Below are 25,108 nucleotides of genomic sequence, written 5' to 3' on the forward strand. Positions count from 1 at the left end.
GATTTTTTTCAAGAGACGTCACAACCTCATTTCAAAATGAAGGCTTTCACTTGGACTCTAGGTGTGCTGCTCTTCCTGCTAATGGGTACTGGACACTGCAGAGGTGGGCACTTGAAAATAAAAAAAACAACCCAGAGGAGATATCCTCGTGCCACCGAAGGTAAAGAGGAAGCAAAGAAGTGTGCATACACATTCCTGGTACCTGAACAAAAGATCACAGGGCCAGTCTGTGTCAACACCAAAGGACAAGAGGCGGGTACCGTCAGAGACATGATCACCAGGATGGACCTGGAGAACCTCAGGGATGTGCTGTCCAGGCAGAAGCGAGAGATAGATGTCCTACAGCTGGTGGTGGATGTGGATGGGAACATTGTGAATGAGGTGAAGCTGCTCAGGAAAGAGAGCCGAAACATGAACTCTCGTGTGACTCAGCTCTACATGCAGCTACTACACGAGATCATCCGTAAGAGGGACAACTCGCTTGAACTTTCCCACTTGGAAAACAAGATTCTCAATGTCACTACAGAAATGCTGAAGATGGCGACAAGGTACAGAGAATTAGAGGTGAAATATGCGTCCCTGACAGATCTCGTCAATAACCAGTCTGTGACGATCGCTTTACTGGAGGAGCAGTGCTTGAGGATATTTTCCCGACAGGACACCCATGTGTCGCCCCCCCTCGTCCAGGTGGTGCCACAGCACATTCCCAACAGTCACCAGTACACTCCTGGTCTGCTTGGAGGCAATGAGATACAGAGGGACCCCGGTTACCCCAGAGACTTAATACCACCCCCTGACCTGGCAACCTCTCCCACCAAAAGCCCTTTCAAGATACCACCAGTAACTTTCATCAATGAAGGTGAGTTATCTCTTACTGGCTGATTTAAAATAAAATAAAAAATAGGGCAAGAGCATGGTCTCGCCCTATTTTTTATTCTTTTTCTTTGTGGTACTGGGGATGGAACCCAGGGGCATTCTACCTCTTAGCAACACCCCCAGCCCTATTTTTTTTATTATTTATTTTAAAACAGGGGCTCACTGAGTTGCAAAGGACCACCAAGTAGGAGCCGAGGCTTTCTTCAAACCACGATCCTCCTGCCTCGGCCTCCCAAATGCTGGGATTACAATCAGGCGCCACAACTGGCTCTTTTTTTCTTTATTTTGAAACAGGGTCTTACTAAGTAGCTGAGGTTGTCCACAAACCGTGATCCTTCTGTCTCAGCCTCCCAAGTACTGGGATCACAAGTGTGCGCCACCATGCCTGGCCTAAAATGTTTATTCTTCATTTTGTTGATGTTATTATACATGTAAATAAAAATTTCTATTTTTTATGAATATCATCAAGAGTGGAACTTAACTCTTGCAATTACATGTCATTACCTCCACTCTCAGGAACGCTCTCATCTCTTCCCTTACTAAGGTTAAGTCCAATAGCTCCTGGCTTCTTTGTTCCTATCCACCCTGAAAGCACCTATACAGGACCCAGCCTTTGTGTCCTCAGCCTAAAGAGAAAAAGGGATCCTCCTACTTTTCAAGGCTAAACAAATAATAACTCTCTCTTGTATCTAAATCAATGAAAGTATGTGTTCATTACCATAAAAGCCCTGGCACGGATCCCAAGAATCCCTCAATTTCTTCATTCCATCCTCTTTCAATCATTCAATGTCAAAGTCTTGAATCTGGATGCCTAGAAAACTAAGCTGAGTAATTCTTCTGTTTCATTTTGGTAAGCTCACAGCTAACTTTATTTTACACTTGCATCCATGTTCTCTGAAGTCATCCTCCCGAATCTCTTATAAGCTGATTTGCTTCTTTAGAAAGGAAGAGGAAACCCAAATGCCAAAAAGCAAAACTATAAGTAAGTAAATCACATCTATTCGCCTACTAAAAAGGCTAGGCAAAACTGTACATAGACTATGAAATAACTTTCAACAACAGAAAACACAAAATAAAAACGGGGAAAATATGCACCACAGAGGGCCTGTCTCTGTAGCGGGACACTGCTGCCCCACACAGCTCTGTCTTCCTGAGCTTCCACTTCCTCCCTAGGCCCTGCACTCGCGTCTTTCCTTCTGTGACAGTCTTCTCACAACATTCTCCTATGGAGGTCTCACACACTGCCTGTCAATTACCTCCACCGCTCAAAGGACTCCCGAACGGAGCTTTCCTTCCTGATTCTAACCAATGCTGGATGTTTGCACTTGAATTTGCTGCCATTACCTTCCATGCTACGCTTCCTCCACTGAAAGCCGCCTTTCAGTTTATCTGTCAATTTAGCAGGTTACGCTTAACACAAGGATTTAAGGGTTAATGTTGTACCTTTTCAGATCCAAACAAACATGCCCAGATGAGTCTCCCCAAACCGCGTGCGGTTCCTTGAATCTCTTTCCTGTATCACATTGCACTGAGTCCCGGATCTATCTGCCTGCTGGTCTGAAGGCTTTAGCGAGGTAGTCGGCTTTCTCTGCCTTATTCTATGAGAGCTTCTAGCCAGGACCAGGTCTGGCATGCTGTGCTCATCATACTGAAGTATTTGAAGAGCAAATTCGTACATTGGTAACTAAATTCTAACATTATCCTCTTCCCAAACTACTGTTCTTCCTTTAACAAATAATGATCATTATAGAGGTGATACATATTTACTGAAGGAAATCTAGAAAATACCAGTAAATATCTTTTTAAAAAGCCTCACCGAATTGTAAAACACTATAAACACAGTTAACAGTTTGATAATAACCTTTAAATTTTTCTTCTTCTTCTTCTTCTTCTTTTTTTTTTTTTCGAGTTTGGGGATGGAACCCTGGGGCATTCAGCCTCTGAGCTACACCCCCTGCCCTATTTTTTATTCTTTATTTTGAATCTGGGTCTCACTGAGTTGCAGAGGGCCTCCCTAAGTAGCTGAGGCTGTCCGCGAACCGCGATCCTCCAGGTCTCAGCTTCCTGAACAGTTCTTTTCCTCTCAAAAACATAGTAATTCTTAGTCTTGAAGCTTTAAAATATTTTTTCTTCCTTTTGTTTCTCAGTGATTATATACTTATGATAAATTTAATTAAAATCGATAAATCAAATGACTTTGATTTGTTACTTTTTATTTCTGAATTCTCTTCACTCATCTTTGACACTTCCCACCGGGCCTATCACACACACAGCTCACTGAATTCTGTTCATGTCCCTCGTTTCTATCTGAGGCCAGAACTATTAGATTGAAGTCATCCACGGCAGTAGCTAGAAGACAGAGCCTTCCTAGGTCACTAGGACGGACTCTCTGTGTCTCAACATCTATAAAATGGTGATTCTTAGTACTAGTGCTGTGTCTCACAGAATCGAACTTTTAGAAAGTGCTTACAGCCATGCTTGTTTCTACTAAGAATTGTGTAACATCTTGCCACCTGTTCTGTTTTTTCTCCATCAAAATATATTCTACTTTGTCTTCTTCAACTACCGATACATCATAATTCTGGCCCAGAAGTTCCCCACAGCAAACAGGAAAAGTCCAGTCGGCTTAGTCTGGCTGAGAATAATGTCCTCCCCTAAAGAACCAAGCCTATTCTGCTAGCTTTCCTCCATTAGTTTCCTTCATAAAAACCATGTGATCCAGCTGGGCGTGGTGGAATACAGTTGTAATCCCAGCACTTGGGAGGCGGAGACAGGAGGATCGAAGTTCACAGACAGCCTCAGCTACTATTTAGTGAAGTCCCTTGCAAGCACGCTTGGAATCCCCGCACTTGGGAGGCGGAGACAGGAGGATTGCGCAGGTTCGAAGCCAGCCGCGCTGGCCTAAGAGACCCTGTTTCCAAATAAAAAAAATAAAAAAATAAAAAATAGGTGTCTGGGAGTGTAGCCTGGAGGTAGAAGGGTTTCCAGGAACCCCAATACCACACACAAAAAAAGAAAAACCATGTGATCCAATAAAAGTCATCTATTCATTCTCTTCTAAATATTTTCCATGAGTTCTGTGCTTATTCAAATTATAAGGCTGAAACCAAGTGAATGAATGAATGAAACTGCAGCTCCTCCCTTCAGGGAGCCCTTGTTGACTTTCACGGGCTTGAAGCAATAGTTCTACTCCTTGAATACCTCTACTCTCTTTAACACACATATGGTATTTCACATTTCCCTCTTGAATGACCAGTTACCTTTACATGTACATACAGTGCAACTAAGTAAAATGTCTTCCAACTAAATCATACGCTCTTTCCTTGTAGATATATATTACATTTCATTTGCAGCTGCTAAATAAATGTTAACTGATTTGATGACATTTTATAGAGCCTCTTAATCATTCCAAAGACCTTCATCAAAGATTTAATACATTACACTGGAGGAGCCATTCAGTATCAACTGTTCTGACAGCAGCAACAGGCTAAAGTACCATTAAATGAGATAAATGATGATTATTGTTAATATCTTTAAACACTCTGATTTCTAAAAGTAAGATGCATACAAAGTGATCCACTGGACATAGAAAGAGAAAACATATCCTTTTAATTTCCTTTAAAAAAACTTATGTCAAGTCAGTCATGGTGGTGCACGCTTGTAATCCCAGCATTCGGGAGGCTGAGGCCAGAGGATCACAGTTCGCAGACACCCTCAGCTACTAAGTGAGGCCCTCCGCAACTCAGTGAGACCCTGTTTCAAAATAAAGAATAAAAAGTTGGGTAGGGGGTGTAGCTCGGAGGTCGAATGCCTGTGAGTTCCATCCCCAGACCCGCAAAAAACCCAAAAAACCAACAAACAAAAAAACCTTATGTCTGGAGTAAGCTTTTAAGATGTATGATTTACCATGGTAATAGTTTGCATGTATATTTTATAAATACACTTAATGGAGGTATGTGAATTTTCTTGAACTGATAGAGTGTATAATTATGTAAGTATGGAGAAGACTACCATGGCACACTCTTATATAAGCCCTGAATTGTAAGTGGATGGATGTCACCAATTCTAGCAGAAATGATCACTCACATATTCACACACTGACAAGACAATAGTTATAACAGTGAAAAATTTCAGTTCTAGGCTTTATTATATATTGAACTTGAGTACAAAAAACTCTTAATGTTACAGAATTAAATCCCATCTAGAGATTATATCCAAAGTTCCCTTAAATGTATTTTGTTTTAATAAAACAATGATGTGTATATCCCCAATAAGCCAATTTTCTTTTTCTTTTTGTGGTACTGGGGTTCCTGGAAACCCTTCTACCTCCGGGCTACACTCCCAGACACCTATTTTATACATTCTTATTTGGAAACAGGGTCTCTTAAGCCAGAGAGGCTGGCTTTGAACCTGCACTATCTTCCTGTCTCCACCTCCCAAGCATGGGGATTACAAGCGTGCGCCACCACGCCTGGCAATAAGCCAATTTTTAAAATGTAAAACACTTAGGACAGATATATTTTTCTTTTATTCATCACTTAGTTACTGCTTTTCATAAACTCTACCTTCATATTTATCTATAAATGTAGTCTCAAGAGTATAATTATCTATACCATAAGAATTATCACACTAATCAGTAAACTAATAAACACTGGGAAGATCACAGAATGTAGACAACTTGGTTGCACCATTACCTGAGTAAGTCATTTTGCCTGTCCTATTCTGTTTTTTCATTATATAAAGATAGTGCTAACTGGAATACATAATTTTTAATTCTTTTTTTCTTTTTGGTGCTACTGGGGATTGAATCCAGAGGTATTCTACCTCCAAGGTACATTCCCAGCCCTATTTTTAATTCTTTATTTTGAAATAGGGTCTTGCTAAGTTGTGGAGGGCCTTAGAAGTTGCTGAGGCTGGCCACAAAACATGCGATCCTCCTGTCTTGGCCTCCCAAGTACTGGGATTACAAGTGTGTGCCACCATGCCTGGCTAGACTAGATTATATATATATATATATATATATATATATATATATATATATATATTTTTTTTTTTTTTTTTTTTTTGGTGGTATTAGGGGTGGAACCCAGGGGCTTTCTGTCTCCAGGCTATACTCCCAGACCAATTTTTATATTTTATTTGGAAACAGGGTCTCACTAAGTTGCTGAAAGCCTCACCATGTAGCTGAGGCTGGCTTAGAACCTGTGTGATTCTCCTGTCTCAGCCTCCCAAGTGCGGGAATTACAAGCGTGTGCCACCACACACCGGCTAGACTAGATAATTTTAATATGCGTTTTCAGTTCTGATAGATTCTCACCAAATCTAAATTACTATAAACAACATTACATAGGCTTGATGATTTCTGTTCTTTAGATAATGTGCTAAATTCTTTGCTAATATTATTTTTACATCTCTTAGGAAATAAAAATAATGTTTAAAGATATTTGGGCACTTTGTGCACGCACGCACACACACACACACACACACACACACACACACACACACCACCAACAACAACAAAACAAAAACAAAAATAAAGATGGATGTCTTTTTTTTTGTCCTGGAGATTGAACCCAGGGGAATTCTACCTTTGAGATATATCGCTAGCCCTTTTCATTTTTTATTCTGAAACAAGGCCTCACTGAATTGCTGAAGAGCTTGCTAAATTGCTGGGGTTGGCCTCCAACCTGAGAGCCTTCTGTATCAGCCTCTCAAGTACTAGGATTCCAGGTGTGTTTGGCTTCAAAGATAGATGTCTGTTGTGGTACTTATCCACACTTCTGGCACCAAGAAATTCCCATTATGGTACTCTACATGTATGTACATGATTATGTCTCTAAATGTATGATATGAAAATATGTGACAATCTGTGCTATTTAAAAAGGTGTTCAGCCAGAATTAAATTAATAATTAAATTGTTACAGAATTAAATCCCATGCCAGAGAATATATCCAAAGACAAAGATTATATGGATCTACTTATACGAGGTACTCAGAGTAATCGAATTCATACAGAAAGCAGAATGACAGTTGTAGGCTCTGGAAACAGGAGTAAATGGGGACACTACAAGTTTTTAAAAAGGTATTATAACAAAAAATTTCCTTTTCAAATGGTTATAAGAATTAATGAATTTGAAAAACTCCCACAAACTTATAGAAAATAAAAATGTATTTCAGAGCCGGGTGTGGTGATGCACACTTAATAGTCCCAGTGCTTGGGAGGCTGAAACAGGAGGATCGCACAGGTTCGAAGTCAGCCTCAGCTACTGAGTGAAGCTCTCAGCAACTTAGTGGAACCCTGTTTCCAAATAAAGTATAAAAAACAGGTCTGGGAGTATAGCCCGGAGGTAGAAAAGCCCCTGGATTCCACCCCCAATAACACACACACACACACACACACACACACACACACACACACACACACACACGAATTGTGCATGTTCTGACCATCATGGATTTTTACATTTTTTTTATCTACTTCTGTTTATGTGCTTTGCCATGTTAGGGGCATAATAGAAATAGGTAAATAGGGACATAATAGAAAAGCTCAAAAAGTTAAACTTCAAGAGCAGGCATTAGAAATTTAAAATGTGCTTTTTAGCAGTAGGCTTATTTTAAAATCAGAATATTTATGTTTTTGAAATTATTTTAATGCTTCTTATTAGTAAATATTTTTAGGTTCAACTAGTTTCAGTGGAATGCTTAATATTTAAAACAGAAACATTAAACTAAAAAAACTGAACTGGTTAAGCAAAGGAATTATTGGAGTATGATTGCATTAATCAGTTATTAAAAATTCTTTAGTAGTGTAATACATAAAGGCTTTAGTTGTCAACTAGAGTTTAAACATATAGATTAATAAGTAATTCATACAGTCTTATGGAAGACTCTTAATTACTTTATAAAATATTTGCCTCAGCCGGGCGTGGTGGCGCACACTTGTAATCCCCGTGCTTGGGAGGTGGAGAAAAGGAGGATTGCGCAGGTTCGAAGTCAACGCGCTGGCTTAAGAGACCCTGTTTCCAAATATGAAAAAAAAAGCATAAAATAGGTCTGGGAGAGTAGCCTGGAGGTAGAAGGGCTTCCAGGAACCCCAGTACAACCAAAAAAAAAAAAAAAAAAAAAAAAAAAAAAGCCTCAAATTTCCTACTCTAGAAATGTTGAGTGTGTGTATATTTTTTTAATTAAAAAATTTAAAGTTTATTTTTCCAGTGGTGCTGGGATTGAACTCAGGGGCATTCTACTTCTGACCTACACCTTCAGCACCAATAGGTTTTAAAACAAGAGTACTGCTCCTCAGATATCCTTTACCTCCCTAAATTGACAACCTGGAAAAAATTTTGGCTTACTTTGAAAATAACTAGGGTGACTGTACTTTTAAACAACAGAAGCAATCAAGAAAGCAACTGCGGCAGGCTCTTTAGTCTACCTGAAAAGCTAATTATCATTATCATCCTCAGTCCTTTGTTTCAGACATAAAAGTTGTACCTGCTTCATTAAGGCCAAGCTCTCTTCTGTCTCCATTCCTAAGCACATGTCATCCTTGTCAGGTCTTGATCAGACCTCCGGCCTCTAAAAGCCTCTTACTCGATCTTCGAAACTCAGCTCAGTCACAGGTGGGCTCCAATCTCTGCCCTCAAATGTTAGTCTGCTATTTCTCAGACATTGTTACCGTGTGTCTGCACAACTCCATCAAAGTACCTGCCACACTATACAGAATGACCCTCTGTCACCCTTCCCATCTCCTCAATTCACTCTTAAGGTTGTTTCTCTATCCCTTCAGCCTAAAAAGGAACATCCCTTTTCCTTCCATTTTACTCCCTCCCAGGAAATGACTACTCTGTAAATTTCATCCTACCTGAAATATACCCTTCTCTGCCTTGACTACAATGTGTAAATTGACAGATGCCAGACACAGAAATTTCTTAGAAGAATACTGTAGGACTGAGGGAATTCTGGAAACCATGCCACCTACAGGAAATCACTTAATTCAGCAAAGCTCTTCATGCCTAAGTGAACTCCAATTGTGGATCCAGGACAAAAGAGAAATCCCTGCCTATGAGTAACAAACACTACTGGACACCACAGAATCGCCCAAATGCGCACCCTGCAGGCATACTCCCTTCTCCTTCCTCTTACTGTGAAATGAAAGCTCCCAGGAATGAGAACTCTGTAAATCTCATCCTACCTGAAATACACCCTTCTCTGCCTTGATTACAATGTGTAATTTGGCAATGTGAAACAGCTTGTATGTGACTGGATAAAAATATCAGTAAAAGAATGAGATCATCTTGGTTTACTTTTTTCAAGAATACTATTTTGTGCCACAAGTAAAGTCAGCTGAATACAAAGAATGTTAACAGCTAAAATCAGCTGTTATTTTTAGTTAATGAATTTGGAGAATATAAGGTTTTCCAGGTGTATTACTTCTTGCAGTAGAAATGACTATATATTAGGTTTTACTTACCCATATTGTTTATTAATTAAATAATCATATATTTATTTTCTTGTGGTAATGGGGATTGAACCCAAGGGTGTTCTACCTCTAAGCTATACCCCCAGTCTATTTTTTATTCTTTATTTTGAAACAGGGTTTCACTAAGTTGCAGAGGGCCTAAGGAACTGAGGCTGGTTGCAAACCTGTGATCCTCCTGGCTCACCCTCCCAAGTACTGGGACTACAAGTGTGAGTCACTATGCCCAACTTAAATAATCATATACTTACTAAATAAGCTGCTTTAAGTTATTAAGTGAGCAACTACTATGTGTCAAGCTCAGGAATGAAAAAGAAGGGACTAACAATGATAATGATGAAATATTTTGTTAAGGACTCTGAGGAGTGTGATCAAGAGGATGCCATCACAGGAATACAAAATTGACTTAACATTCAAAATATAATTGGCATATTTATTAACAATCAACAACAAAAAAGAAAAACCTCATCATTTCAGTAGACACATAAGAAGATTTTGAAAAAACTCCAAACATCATTGACTTAAACAAAAACCCTCTCAGCAAACTATGAGTATAAAGAACAAGAATGATAAAAGTAGTTATTACAGCTGTCTCAAGATGCTCATAATGAATTTAAAGGTAAGGGAATCTCAGGAGAGAACAAATGACACTGAAACTCCATTATCAAAAAATGCAATACCTAGCTGGGCGTGGTGGCGCACGCTTGTAATCCCCGCGCTTGGGAGGCAGAGACAGGAGGATCGCTTGGGAGGCAGAGACAGGAGGATCGCGCAGGTTCGAAGCCAGCCGCGCTGGCTTAAGAGACCCTGTTTCCAAATAAAAATATAAAATAGGTCTGGGAGTGTAGCCCGGAGGTAGAAGGGCTTCCAGGAAGCCCAGTACCACACACACATAAAAAAGCAATACCTAAAATAATATAACCCAAGAAGAATTCTGTAAGATCTTTCCACTTTCTTCAATTTTTATTAGCAATGGATAGCTTATGAATATTATGTGATAATTTCTGAAAATCTGAAACAGTGAACTATGAGCTGTGAGCTAGAGAACTGATGTTCTTAGTTTTTGTGTATAAAGTTCCCTTATATTCAAAATGAGAGCAAATCAAATCATTTGACAAAAAAATCACTGATGATCTACAAAGAGTTAAAACAGACATAAAATCCAAACAAAAACAGTGAGTAATAGTAATGAGATCAATCCTACCCCAAGGCACAAAAGAGGCCCTGTATTTTTAGCTATGTATTATACCTTTCTCAATTTTTCAACAATCCTATAATCCTTATCGAAATTCTTTTAAGACCTTTACTTGACTATTTTCACATAATTTCTAAAAATTATGCATTTCAGAATTAAAAAATTTCTAGTAAAACAAAATTGGACAAGTGAGAATTTTATGCCTTTAGTTTGTTATAATCAGTCTTTAGAATAATTTTGATTTCTAAAACCATAATACTTTCTGCATGCTTATAAAAAAGGCTCAAAATACTGGTGAAAGATGAAACTGAACATTGTTTAGTAAAACTGGAAGCTATTTTTCTCTAGATCTCAAAATGTGGAAATCACAAGTTCAAGAATCAGAGTCTCTATGTATGTCTTTACAAAATACTCTGTAGAGCTTCCGGGAAGATGGCGACCGAGAAAAACAGTGTTTACGAGTCCTGCTAACACTCGATCTCTATTGCCACAAAATCAGCACTTTTCATAGCCAGAAAACACTATTAGAAGAGAAATAAAAAAAATGTAAACACAAGGGACAGCGAAAAAGAAGTCTAGAAGAACAACCAGAGACCAGAAAAGAAACCAGCCTACAATGCGGTGGCGGAGTCACATTGGCGCCATCTTCCCTCACAGCACCAGGCTCCAGAGAAAAAAGTAAATAAGGGGCTGAAGTGAGCAAGTGCAGAACATTCAGGTGTAATTCAGCAGTTCTTCCAGCGCAAAGAATGTCTAAAACTCCCAGCGGACAAGATCATCAGGCCTTCCAGGGACTCAGAACGGAGCTCAAAACCAGAAAAGAAATATGCCAGACTCATGGCCGAGGGCGTGGCAGTGGTTCCATATTGCCAGGAGTGGCGGCAAGTTCACCAGGCCTGCAACAGCTCCAGATCGGCGCACACAATAACCGTAAGTGAAATTGTGGCCCCTACAGGAGAAATCCCAGCACTGCATGCCCAGGGACTTGCGCAGTTTTGATAATCTCCCTGGGTCTGAAATTTTACAGACCAACCCAGTGAAGGAGTAGTAGTGGCAGAGATATCAAGCCCTAGTTGCAACTCCCTGTGGGAAAACACCCAGACTGGCACCCGCACGGTCTCGTGCAGCCTCGATTAACTCCCTGGGTCTGAGACTTTACAATACAACCCAGTAAAGGAGTAGTGGTGGCTGAGATTACCACAAACTCCAGATTCAGAGCACCCTAAGTGAAGTTGTGGTGACCCGGTGAAGAACCCAGAGAAGGCACAAACTTCTAATATCATGGGAAAGAGGAACAACAATAGAGCAATGAATGTCCACAACCCCATAATATCAAAACCTGATAACAGAAATTCAGAGATCTCCAGAAGATTAAATCATGAATATAACTGTAGAAATAATACAAGACTTTAGAAAAGAATTTAGAGAGAGTCTAAAAGAAATAAAGGAAGCAATCATTGAAGTAAAGGCATCAATTCAAACTATAAACAATCGATTAGACTACATTGAGAACAGAATCTCGCTCCTAGATGATCAATCCAATAACAAACGCATAATTTATAACTTAGAATAAAAAAACAGACAGCAGGAATCTGACATTGAAAAAATATGGGACCATTTTAAGAGAGCTAACCTAAGAATAATCAGAATAGAGGAGGGAAAAGAAGGTCAAACCAAAGGGATCAATAATATCCTTAAAGAAATAATAGCAGAAAATTTTCCAAACATAGAGCAAGAGGTTGATACACAGGTCCAGGAAACTTATAGAACTCCCTTTAGACAGGATCAGAGAAAAGGTTCTCCACACCACATAATTGTCAAAATGACCAATGTAGAAGCCAAGCAGAGAGTCTTAAAGGCAACAAAAACAAAAGGCAAAGTGACATTCAGAGGCAAACCAATTAGAACCACTCCAGACTTCCTAAACCAAGTCATGAAAGCCAGAAGGGCTTGGAGTAACATATTCCTAACTCTGAAAGAAAACAACTTCCAGCCAAAAATTTCCTACCCAGTAAAACTTTCTATCAAATTAGATGGGGAAATAAGAAGCTTCCATGACAAACAGAAACTGAAGGAATTTATGTCTTCAAAACCAGCACTAGAGAAAATACTCAAAGAGATTAACTACAAAGAAGAAATAGGTAACACACACCAGAACCAGAGAAACAAGATTTTCCATCCAGCAGACAACTAAGCAAAGAAGAATAAACAGTATTTCAAGCAGAAATAAAATCTTAACATGTTAGGAATTAAAAGTTATCTCTCAATAATCACACTGAATGTAAATGGCCTCAATTCCCCAATAAAAAGACATAAAGTGTCAAAATGGATTAAAAACCAGAATCCATCTATCTGCTGCTTACAAGAAACATACTTTACAAGTAAAGATAGTAACAAACTCAAGGTAAAGGGCTGGAGCAAGGTAGTTCATGTTAAGTAGCCATCCTAATAAATGTGAAGTAGTATTTCACTATAGTTTTTATTTGTATTTCCTTAATGATTAGTTATATTATGATAATGATGAGTGATATTCATGTGTTTATTGGTCATATAAAAATCTTTGGAGATTTATTACCTATTTTAATCTTTTACCTAATTCTAAATTGTATTGTTTGCTTTTATTGTTGCTAATTTCTATGATTTCTATTTGGAATATTAATATACCTTCAGATATAGCATTTAGAAATATTTTATCCCATTCTATCAGTAAATCTTAATTGTCTTTGCATTGTCTTTGGATGTACAATATTTTTTAAAATTTTTTTATAAAGTTTGTTTATTCTTTTGTTGCCTGTGCCTTTGGAATCATATCTAAGAAATCACTGCCAATTTCAATGTTGTGAAGTTTTATGACCCAGGTTTTCTTCTAAAAGTTTATAGTCTCAAGATTTACATTTAGGTCTTTTATCTATTTTGAGTTAATATTTGTATATGGTGTTAGGTAAGGGTACAATTTTATGCCTTTTCATGTAATTGTTATTTTTGAAGAATATTTAGAGAAAAGATTATTTCTTTCACCAAATGTTCTTGGAAACCTTGTCAAAAATAACTTGACCATATATGGAAAAATTTATTTCTAGGCTTTTTATTTTACTCCACTGGTTTATATATTTGCCTTTATAGCAGTACTACACTGTTTTGATTATTGTTGCTTTATAAGGTTTGAAATTGTACATCTTCTAGCTGTGTTCTTTTTTGAGATTGTTTTGGGTGTTTAGAGTTCATATTTCATGTTAGGATATATATATATATTTTGAAAATAAATAAGTAAATGTATAAAAAATAAAAATAAAGTAAAAAAAAAGAAAGTTGGAATTGAACACCAAAAAAAAAAAAAATAATAATAATGCAATCACTTTGGAAAACAGTATGGAAGATCCTCAGAAGAAGAAAAACAAACTTACCATATGACCCAGCAATACCACCTCAGGGTATCTATCAAAAAGAATGAAAACCAAAATACCAAACTAATGCATGAGCAACCATGTTTCATAGATGCACAATTCACCACTGCCAAACTGTGGAACCAGCCAAGATGTCCTTCAACAGATGAGTCGATTACAAAACTCTGGGATGTGTACACAATGGAATTTGCCCAGCCATAAAGGAAACAAAATTATTGCAGTGAAATGTCACAAAAAATAAGAAATCAGATGCTTTCCCTAATGTGCAAAAACTAGGGAGAAATGGGTAACAGGAGGAACTCTAGATGAAGAAGAGATCCTATAGAGGAGAATTAAAGTGAACTATCTTGAGGGGATGGGAGGGGGGAAGAGGGAAATTCTTTAAAGCAAATGATGTACTTAAACAAACATATCAAAGTTAATCAGGAAACCAAGCAGGGGAAGGAGTGAGGGGTAGGGTAGGGGTTAGGGATTGGGTAAGGGTTGACTGGGTGATGTGTATATGTATATCTCAAGGTTTTTTATCCTATTAAGAAGTATGACTACAATGCACCAATAAAAATTTATTAAAAAAAATAAAAAAAATAGAGGAAACAAAAAACAAAAAAAACCCCAAAATATTCTGTCCTTTACAAAAATTGAAGAATTTATTAGCTGATTAAAAATAGGGAGAATCTCTTAACTATGAAACAACAAAGGGGGAAATCCAGCACCACAGTCCAGGCCATGGATTGTGGGACCAGAAAGAAACGGGTTTCAGTCTGGGGCTTACTTCCATTTGAGACACACAGCCTCAGCGCAGTGTTCTCTCTGCAGAGCACTTGAAACCGTCCACAGGATTATTGTCGAGCTTTGGCAAGAACATCAGCTACACGTTGATGCAATACTTCAGGAAGGCATTTAGGCCGATATCTTAACATGTGTTCTTTATGGGGTGTTAATAGATGTTCTGTGTGTGCGTGGGGGGGAATCTAAGAGTCTGTACGCTTAGAAAACTGGTTAATTTGTGAGTTTCCAAAAAAGAAATAAGATATTTAACATTTCTAAAACTTTTTGACTGTGGTACACCATTTTTTACTGAGTATCTCAAAAGACGAGTGTGTCCAACTGAAATTAAACTTCAGAAGTTGCAAACTAGGCATATGAATAAATGTGTGCTTACACCCATCTTGTCGATAAAGTTTATAGAATTTTTTCTTTTTTTGTGGTGCTGGGGATGGGCTTTCTACCTCTGGTCTACGCTCCCAGACCTATTTTTATATTTTATTGGAAACTAAGTACCTGAGGCTGGTTTTGAACCTGTGCGATCCTCTTGTCTCTGCCTCCCAAGTAGTGGGATTACAAGTGTGCACCACCACACTCGGCTTAAGTCTATAGAATTTTTATAAATAAATATGAAGCCAATAAAAATGAAGACACTGAGCAGTATCAATAATAAAAACAAATATCAGATGAAAATTTCAATGTCCAATTCTATCACTGGACACTGATAGAGGAACACTGATATAAAGCACTACTATCAAGCTATTACAAGTGCTACAGTGGAGACTGCAGTTCCATGGAGATGTTTGTAAAGTAAAAAAGACAGAATCCAATTTTCTACTTGTTTTAGTGCATGTGCAATGTATGTGTGTGTGTGTGTGTGTGTGTGCATGCATTCTGAGGATTGAAACCAAGGGTATTCTATCTCCAAGCTGTACCCTTCCCCCTTCTTTTATATTTTATTTGGAAAGAGGTCTTGCTAAGTTGTTGAGAACCTCACGAGATTGCTGAGGCTGGCTTTAAATCTGCAATCCTCCTGTCTCAGCCTCCCAAGTACAGGGGTTACAGATGTGTATCACCATGCCTGATTTGTTTTATTTCAGATTAGAACAATATAAAATATACATATCTGGACAAAGCAGAGTGGAAAATAGAGAGTATAAAATAAAAACAAATTTATGTACTAAATAGATGGGACTGGAGTTATTCCTTTTAACTTTCGTAGTATTGTTTACACAATAGACAAAAAGTGGTATTTGTAAAGAAAAACATAAGAGTAAAAATCTCGACTGAGACTATTTTAATATTTTTCTTTTCTTATTAAGTTTCCTGGTAATCAATGTTATTACAGGACCATTCAAAGACTGTCAGCAAGCAAAAGAAGCTGGGCACTCAGTCAGTGGGATTTACATGATTAAGCCTGGCAACAGCAATGGACCAGTGCAGCTATGGTGTGAGCACAGTTTGGACCCTGGAGGTTGGACTGTCATACAGAAGAGAACAGATGGCTCTGTCAACTTCTTCAGAAACTGGGAAAGTTATAAGGTAAAATAGCGTGTTCAGACCTAAGAGCCAGGACAAGGGAGCAGGAATAGCCAGACCGCACAATAAACAAGATACACAGCGACTCCTGGGGTTTCATCATCTACATTAATCTACAAAAATATTATTCTCATTTCCAAATTTAAAGCTAAGATTCTAAAATTAATTTAATTTCAAAATTATGATGTAAAAGGACACTGAACATACACTTCAAAATGCCCCTCCTTTCAGCCTTTTACTTAGTCAAGGTTACTCAATTCAATTTTCATTTTTCTGTTTTTGATCATATTTGTAACATCAAATTTATTTAAGCAATAACAAAGTATAGAGTTAAAAAAAATGACCCAATCTTGGGTCAACTGCTTCTGATAAATAAATTTTAAGTTGAGACCCAATGTGTTTTGTTAAAAGTGTGACCTCCACCCACATTTTCATGAACCAGAATCATGTGATAACAATTTTGGGAAAGGGTAAACAACTGGTTTCTGCTAATAATTCTGATGTTCATAATGTTAATTCTATGATTTATGCTCATATCCCTTCAGTTTAAAGATGACATAGGAAAGACTTTATTTTCTAGATGGCTAATTCCATTTAAAACTAAAGTAATATGTAATTACTCACTCTCGGGTGAAATTATACTGGCAGCTAAGAATGACATGTTAATACATTCATGTCAGAATTTCTAAGCAAGTACCTTGCACAAATAAAAGGGGGAAATCCTCCAACACAATCTTTTGAAGATACAAAGTGTTATGATCAGGCTTGCTAAATCTATTTTTGCTGGATACCTACGATGTCAAATGCTTTTAAGTAGAAGCTAATCTATTTTTCAAACATTAATTTATAATTTTTCAAAGGAGGAACTCTGAAGATTACTACAGTACTTTATATTTACTAATTTTACTTACAAGAGAACCAAAGAAGATAAAGTGTTCTAAAATACATGCTATTGTTTTCACTGGATGATCTTAATATTAAATACTCTCTTTGTTTGCCAAAGGTGGGGACAGAATCCATATACTTTAGGAAAAAAAATGGCTCTTTGGATGATTATGAGAATAATCTAGAATGCTTTTTTTTTTTTTTTTGGTGGTGGTATTAGGGGTGGAACCCAGAGGCTTTCTACTTCCAGGCTATACTCCTAGACCTATTTTATACTTTATTTGGAAACAGGGTCTCACTAAGTTGCTGAGAACCTCACTAAGTAGCTGAGGCTGGCTTTGAACCTGCGCGATCCTCCTGTCTCCGCCTCCTAAGCATGGGGATTACAAGCATGCGCCACCACACTCGGCTTTTCAAGAACACTTTTAAAAGGTCTAGGTAGGTAGTTTATCAGTTGGCGTTTTTTTTTTGTTTTTTTTTGTTTTTTTTGTTTTTTTTTTTTTGGTGGTACTGGGGTTCCTGGAAGCCCTTTTACCTCCGGGCTACACTCCCAGACCTATTTTTACATTTTTATTTGGAAACAGGGTCTCCTAAGCCAGCGCGCGTGGCTGGCTTTGAACCTGCGTGATCCTCCTGTCTCTGCCTTTCAAGCGCGGGGATTACAAGCGTGCGCCACCATGCCCAGCTTCAGTTGGCGGTTTTTTTTTAGCAGTTCTGAATAAATTTTATCTTTTTGCCTTTGACTTATTTGTATGGTTTAAAGCCAGTTATACAAAACAAAACTGACATCTTAAGAGAAAGCAAATAAAGTGACAATGAGGAGCTTAAAACTCATGTGACTGAGTAGACAGTTCACATTACCACTCGGGTGACCAGTATCTTTATGCTGTTGGACTGTTTAAAGCTTATCTAAGACAATGTTTATTATTTCTACACTTATATACTCATGTCTGTTTATTGACAGAAAGGGTTTGGAAACACTGATGGAGAATACTGGCTTGGATTGGAAAATATCTACATGCTGAGCAATCAAGATAATTATAAGTTGTTAATTGAATTAGAAGACTGGAGTGACAAGAAAGTCTATGCAGAATATAGCAGCTTTCGTCTGGAACCTGAAAGTGAATTCTACAGACTACGCCTGGGAACGTACCAGGGCAATGCAGGAGATTCTCTGATGTGGCACAATGGAAAACAGTTCACCACACTGGACAGAGACAGAGACATGTATGCAGGTGAGTAAGAAGGAATATCTTGGCAGAATCACACTACCTTCTACACACTAAATAGAATCAAGTTGTTAAAGAATATGTTAATGAATCTTTTCAGAAATGTCTTGGGCATGGTTAAAGGGAATATAACCAATCAAAATAAAGAGTTCTTAGGATCTCTTCTATAAGGCAATCCCAAAGTGCAATCTTTGTGAAGAACAAGTTCTGGAGAAAACTGAACCCAAACAAAAACATGGTTATGGTGGGTGGGGGAGCTTGCTTCAAATTCATACACTAACCACACATTGCTGTAGGTGTTGGAGATAGGGCAGCGAACAAAATTTCTGCCCTTTAGCATTTTGTCTTGGAGGAAAAATGTTTATTAGGTGATGATACATACTCTTAAGAAAAATATAACCAAATAAGGGAACAGAATGCAGCAGGCGGCAGGCCCAGGGCACACGCTCTTCCTGGGTGCTGCCGGTGTCTGACTGAAGACCCCAGGAAGGGAAGGAGGCAAGCGACTGCGTTGTGAGCTGGAGGGCGCTGGAGAGCAGGCGTGGCGGACAGCCGCAGGCACATTCACAGGGAAACTGGCATTTGATAAAAACAAGTGAGACATCTGTATAACTTTTAATTGAATTCTCATATACTTCACTACTTTTTTTTTTTTTTTGCGGTACTGGGATGGAACCCAGGGTATTTTACCTCCGAGTGATACCCCAGCCCTATTTTTTTTTAAAATTCTTTTTAATTTCAAAACAGAGTCTCACTCAGTTGCAAAGGGCCTCACTTAGTAGCTGAGGATATCCGCAAACCACACTTCACTTCTTAAACCCACGTTTCTGGCACTGATAAAGAGATATCCAGCCTGAAAAATTGTTTATTTTTCTCTTCAGTTGTGATCTTAGGAAGGAGCATATACATCTCTGTTTTAACCTATTTCACACTGTCAAGAAAGGAAAGGAGAGATAGGACCCCAACATGTGTTTAGTTTACAAAAAGCTACTAACTTGCTGGTAGAACTGTTTTTTATTATTTTTACTTTTGTGCTTCATTTTGAGAATTCATTTTTTCCCAAACTTTACCCTCTTCTTTAGCCAACTCTTTATCTTTCCTTTCCCAGTCTTTCTCTCTATAACTTTCTCACATATAAACAGTTTACCTGGCAGATGACGACGACGACGACGACGAAGATGATGATGATGAGGAGGAGGAGGAGGAGACTGGGGGTAGAGCCAAGGGCTTTCTACCTCCGGATACTTTATTTGGCACCAGGGTCTCACTAAGTTGCTGAGCCTCACTGTAGCTGAGGCTGGCTTCAAACCTGCCTGATCCTCCTGTCTCAGCCTCCCAAGTACTGGGATTGCAAGCATGTGCTACCACGCCTGGCAAATTATTATTTTTAAAAAAGCACATAGTAAGCAAGAAAAAAGCAAAGTAGAAACAGTAATTAGAAAGAGCTTTCAAGTAGAGGATACAACAGCAACAAAATAAATGGAAACAAACAAAACAGCAAGATAAAGGTCACTAAAATCAGTAAGGGGTGCTCAGTTTATGCTGTTCCAAAGGTAGAGTTTTTGACAGCTTGCAAAGTACCACACTTAGAAGGAATTTTAATTTGATATCTGTACTTTTTCCTCAAAGGAAACTGCGCTCACTTTCATAAAGGAGGCTGGTGGTACAATGCCTGTGCACATTCTAATCTAAATGGAGTATGGTACAGAGGAGGCCATTACAGAAGCAAGCACCAAGACGGAATTTTTTGGGCTGAATACAGAGGTGGATCGTACTCCTTGAGAGCTGTTCAGATGATGATCAAGCCCATTGACTGAAGACAGACCGTTCCCAGTTTAAATGACACAGAACTCTATTCTTCAGTTCCCCCAAATGTAAATGTTATATGTATATTTCTTTGCACAATTTATTTCTACAGGTATAATTTGTAAAATGAACTCTTTCATAGCTATAAAAAGGGATCTATGAATGTAGCTTCATCTTCCTTCAAAAACTACAGAATTTTATTTGCATCCATATCCAATTTTTCAAACATGATACTGACAAATACAGGCAGTTTCTAAACTGTAAATATTTGCTACAATGTAGAACAAATTTTAGCTTGATTTTAAATCAAAACTGAATCCATGTTCAAGATACTGAGCAATTTATTTAAAAACTATAAGACTGCTCTATTTTCCAATGAAAAATAATTTTATGATATCAGACAATGCATTTTATTTATAAAAAATACAGACTGGAAACTAGAGAGAAATCTCTAGTTTTGTCAAAAAGAAATATATTTTTTCCCCTGAATAAAAGTTATCTCAAATTAAATTTATGGTTTTAATGTGTAATGATTATATCTGAACTCGACAAGATACTCTATAAGGACTTGCTCAGTTAAATGATCCATAGTATGAAATATGTATTTTTAAAAGAAAAAGTGCACAAATAGTACATGTATTACTTAAATGGGAAATTCATAAAAATATACAAGTGAGTTTCTCAATATTATCTTCATATAATATACGGAACACGTTCCCTCCTCCCTAACTTTTTGATCTTAAGTGCTTAAAAAACCCCAAACTGTCTACTTATTATTTAGTGGTACTGGGGGTGGAACCCAGAGGCTTTCTACCTCCAGGCTATACTCCCAGACCTTTTATTTTATTTTATTTGTAAACAGGGTCTCATTAAGTTGCTGAAAGCCTCACTAAGTAGCTGAGGCTGGCTTTGAACCCATACGATCCTCCTGTCTCAGCCTCCCAAGAGAGGGGATTACAAGCGTGCGCCACCACGCCCAGCTCAAACTGTCTGCTTATTAAAGTCGGAAATCTTGGACAGGTTTACAAGTATTAATGTGTATTTACAGGTGGTACTAAAAGAATTGATGTTAGATATTTTCCCATTATTAAGAATTCAACAGATGTTTTCCTACTACTAAGGACCCAGTAGCAAAAGAGTAGAATCCACAGGGATTGGCTAGTCAGAACTGCTAATTACACTCCATAGAGTAGATGACCTTACGATGCCTTGAACTTGTCTTTGCAATCGACTTTATTAGGAACCTTTTGGAAGAACTTCCTTTCAGAAATATATTCCCTCTTCAGAGCTGACCTTCCTTACTTCATTTATGAAGGTAAAAGTTTAAAGAAATGACCTAAGACTTTTGATAGGCAAAAAGAAACTTCAGCCAGAACAAAAAGGTCTGCGGTAAACTTCACAAAAATGTGTGAGGTAAACTGCTCACAAAAATAGTTTAATTTCAAGACAACCATTTGAACTAGTTAATCCATTAACTACCAATTCTTTTGCTTAGTCACATCTCAAAATAAAATTTCTGGTGGATAACTGCATTATTCTTTGTTTCACTGATGGTTACCTTAAAATACTTTTTTTTTTTTTTTTTTGGAAACAGGGTCTCTTAAGCCAGCGCAGTTGGCTTCGAACCTGCGCGATCCTCCTGTCTCTGCCTCCCAAACGCAGGGATTACAAGCGTGCGCCACCACGCCCGGGGCACCTTAAAATACTTCTGAGGTACCTTCCCGCCACCCACAGAATAACAAAAATCGGCTGCAAGGTTTCTGGGACAATTTGTGTACCCAATTGTGCTAAATCTTAACCGAATAAGACTTTACCAAGGCATCTCATGTACTGACAGAACTATAACTACAAGTACCATTCCACTTGAGCACCCAAAACCTCGTCACACAAATCTTGCAGTAGACTCTGGTCAGAACCATTTGAATTTGTGGCTCAGCTCTAGCTCTGCCAGCTAGCTCTTTTACTCTGGACAGTTTATGTACTCTTGCCTCGGGTGTCTTATTTATAAAATGGTGATAACAGTACCTAGTTCATGTGGGTACTGTGAGAATCAAATGAGGTCATACATATAAAGGATAGAAAAATGCCTGCCGTTCTTAAATATTCAGCAGACTTTAGCTATCATAGTATTACTAGTCACCTATGTATGTTCTGTAGAGTCAATGATACTTTGCATAGAGTAGGTGATCAATAAATGTCCAAGTTTTCAGGAAAGAAATTACATTGATCTATGAGCTCTTCACTTGCCAGGCTAATAGAGATGTGCTAGCTGGTAGAGCAGGTAACTAATTTTAAAACAAAAATGAAAAATTAAGGCAATCGCCACAGTGGAAATTTTAGCCTAAAGAGTCTGGTAAGAGAAAAGGTTAGGTCACTTGTCTGGTAAGGTGTAAGAGCTACCTATGAATATAGATGTGGTTGGCTTACCTGTAGTAATATTAAACTCATAATTGTGCTTTGGAACTAGTTTATAGAAGGGTTCTTTATTTTCAGTTATTTCTAATAAATAAATAACTAAATAAATAAAAGTCTTAGATTCTATTCTGTACTCAAAAGGAGGCCATCAATGTCTAGAATGCTTGGCCTCTCTGATTTTTAAAAACTTGAGATTTAGGTAATGCCAAAATTTGTACCTTGAAAATTTTTTAGATAACTACAAATAAACTTATTCTCAGGTTCTAATTCTTACAGAGTATAAATTTTCAGTTTAATCTTTACTTAACTGTGAAGTCATGATATAAGAATGTTAATTCTTTTAGCATTATATTTCTTAGGATTCCTAGTAATAATATTTCAAGTCTGTAAAGGCTTTTGTAATCACAAAAATTTTTAACTTACTTATAAATCTGTATTGCTATATTATTTATATACAGTATATTTAAATTAATCTTAATAATAAACTAAAGATTATTATATTCTAACAGTTTTCTAGTCTTTTCTTTTAGTGCCTATGAAAGATAACAAAGTATAAAAATAACTCCACTTATAATGTCATGATCTCGACCTGAATAAAAATAAGCTCACATTCCAATTTTATAGGTGAGGTTAACAGTTTTTAATCTGTAATCTGCAGGAAATTACAGGAAAGACTGATAAATAAAGTCAAAATTACAAATTTTGTTTCAATAATGCTTTCTTTAAACTAGAAAGACAAGTTGCAATGTGTCTTTATTGTAATCCAACTTAATCTTCTTTGCCTAAGTTTTTTTGCCTATAAAGTATGAATAATATCACATACTTTATAAAATTGTTATATAATTTATGTAAGTACACAGCCTTAGGAATATATGAGTGTTAGTTATTTAACTTTTTTATTCTGTTGAGATTTGCTCAAAAATTGTAAAACAATGTTTAGAAGTACCAAGAGCTAGAAACATCCCTGACAAAGCTGTTAAAACTGGGAGAATCTGATATTTATGACTAGCATTCAGATCTGCACAGATGGTACGTTTAAAAGATATAGAAGCTCTTAAAAAACTATAAACATAAGAATTAAATTAATGCAACTCTATTCTCAGCTCTGTTATATTACACATCTTTGTTCTGAAGCAAATTTCAAAAAATATTCCAAAAAAGAAAACAGAAGAATTTTAAGTATATAAAATAGAAAGGGTAAAAAGCACAGAAGTGAGGTAATGGAAAATGGGAATATGATTCTGGCTGAAGTGAAGACTAGGCTGGCTGCCATTTGCACAGAACTCATTTTCCACATCCAAAAGAAAAGGACTGAACATGCTGTTGCTTAGAACACAATATGGAATAATATATAATAAAAACAAGACGGCAATGTAATTCATGGTGCATATTATCTACACATCAAACCAAAGCAATAAAAATGGGATAAAACTCTTAACATATTGAAAGGAAACATTAAAAGCCAACTTTTCACCAATAGGCATTTTTTAGATCAGTGAGTTTTAAGTAAAATCCTATCAAAGGAAAAGTATTCCATTAATTCCTATAGAAATGTGGGAAGCCTTGAACTTGGTTGAAGTTTTCTGAACAGAAATGAAAATATTTGTACATGGGTTAGTAGAAATTTCTAAAATTAAAGAACTGTATTTACCGAAAGATCAGTATCCTACAAGTCAGTATATATAAAAACTACTGAAACAAAAAAAGATAAACGTGTTTCTTTGCTAGGCGTGGTGGCACACGCTTGCAATCCCAGCATTCAGGAGGCTGAGACAGGAGGACCCAGGTTCGAAGCCAGCCTCAGCTACTTAGTGAGGCCCTCCACAACTTAGTGAGCCCATTTCAAAAATAATGAAAAATAGGGCAGAGGGTGTAGCTCAGAGGTAGAATGCCTCTGGGTTCCATCTCCAAACCTGCAAAAAAACAAAACAAAGCAAAACAAAAAACTTGTTTCTTCTAAGTTTAGGCATGTTATAAAAATTTCATTTACTGGGGTGAGGACACCACTAAAAATGCAATGGAATAGCAGTGACACCCTCTTCTAAGACACAGAACAAAGGCAATGGCATCCACCTCAACTTTCGTATAAAGCCATGTTAAGCCAGGCGTGGTGGCCCACGCCTGTAATCCCAGTACTTGGGAAGCTGAGACAAGAGGATCACAAGTTCGAGGACAGCCTCAGCAAGTAGTGAGACTCTCATTAATCCAATGAGACCCTGTTTCAAAATAAAAATAAAACAGTGCTGGGGATAAAGCTTGGAGGTAGAATGTCCTTGGGCGCATCAAACTTAGCGCAATACACTCTGATGGTAAACTCCAGAAAGGCAGGAACAAAGTCCATGGCATGCCAGGCGCAGTGGCACGTGTGTGATCCCAGTACTTGGCTTAAAAGCTAAGACAGGTGGATCTCTGGTTCAGGATCAGCCTCAGCAATGTAGAAGACTGAGCAAACCAAGTGAAACCCTGTTTCAAAACAACAAAAAAAAAGAGGGGGGCATTGTAGGCAAGAGGTAGAATGCTCC

At 37.6% G+C, this 25,108-nt stretch overlaps 2 protein-coding genes across 4 annotated transcripts in view; one reads left to right on the forward strand and one right to left on the reverse strand.

Annotated features, from left to right (window-relative positions):
- Positions 1-25,108, reverse strand: part of RALGPS2 (Ral GEF with PH domain and SH3 binding motif 2) — a gene marked incomplete at both ends in the record, with an annotated part of 115,269 nt that overhangs the window by 46,191 nt on the left and 43,970 nt on the right. The gene's annotated exons all lie outside the window — the stretch shown is intronic.
- ANGPTL1 (angiopoietin like 1) lies at positions 28-20,182 on the forward strand (the record flags this gene model as incomplete). The annotated part of the gene is made up of 4 exons (XM_080698379.1): positions 28-859; positions 16,061-16,254; positions 18,101-18,371; positions 19,995-20,182. The coding sequence occupies exons 1-4, from the start codon at positions 37-39 to the stop codon at positions 20,180-20,182; spliced, it is 1,476 nt and encodes a 491-aa protein (XP_080554505.1). The 5' UTR covers positions 28-36.

The sequence above is a fragment of the Muscardinus avellanarius genome (genome assembly GCF_963383645.1).
Source record: "Muscardinus avellanarius genome assembly, chromosome: 7".
In the NCBI taxonomy this organism is placed as follows: domain Eukaryota; kingdom Metazoa; phylum Chordata; class Mammalia; order Rodentia; family Gliridae; genus Muscardinus; species Muscardinus avellanarius.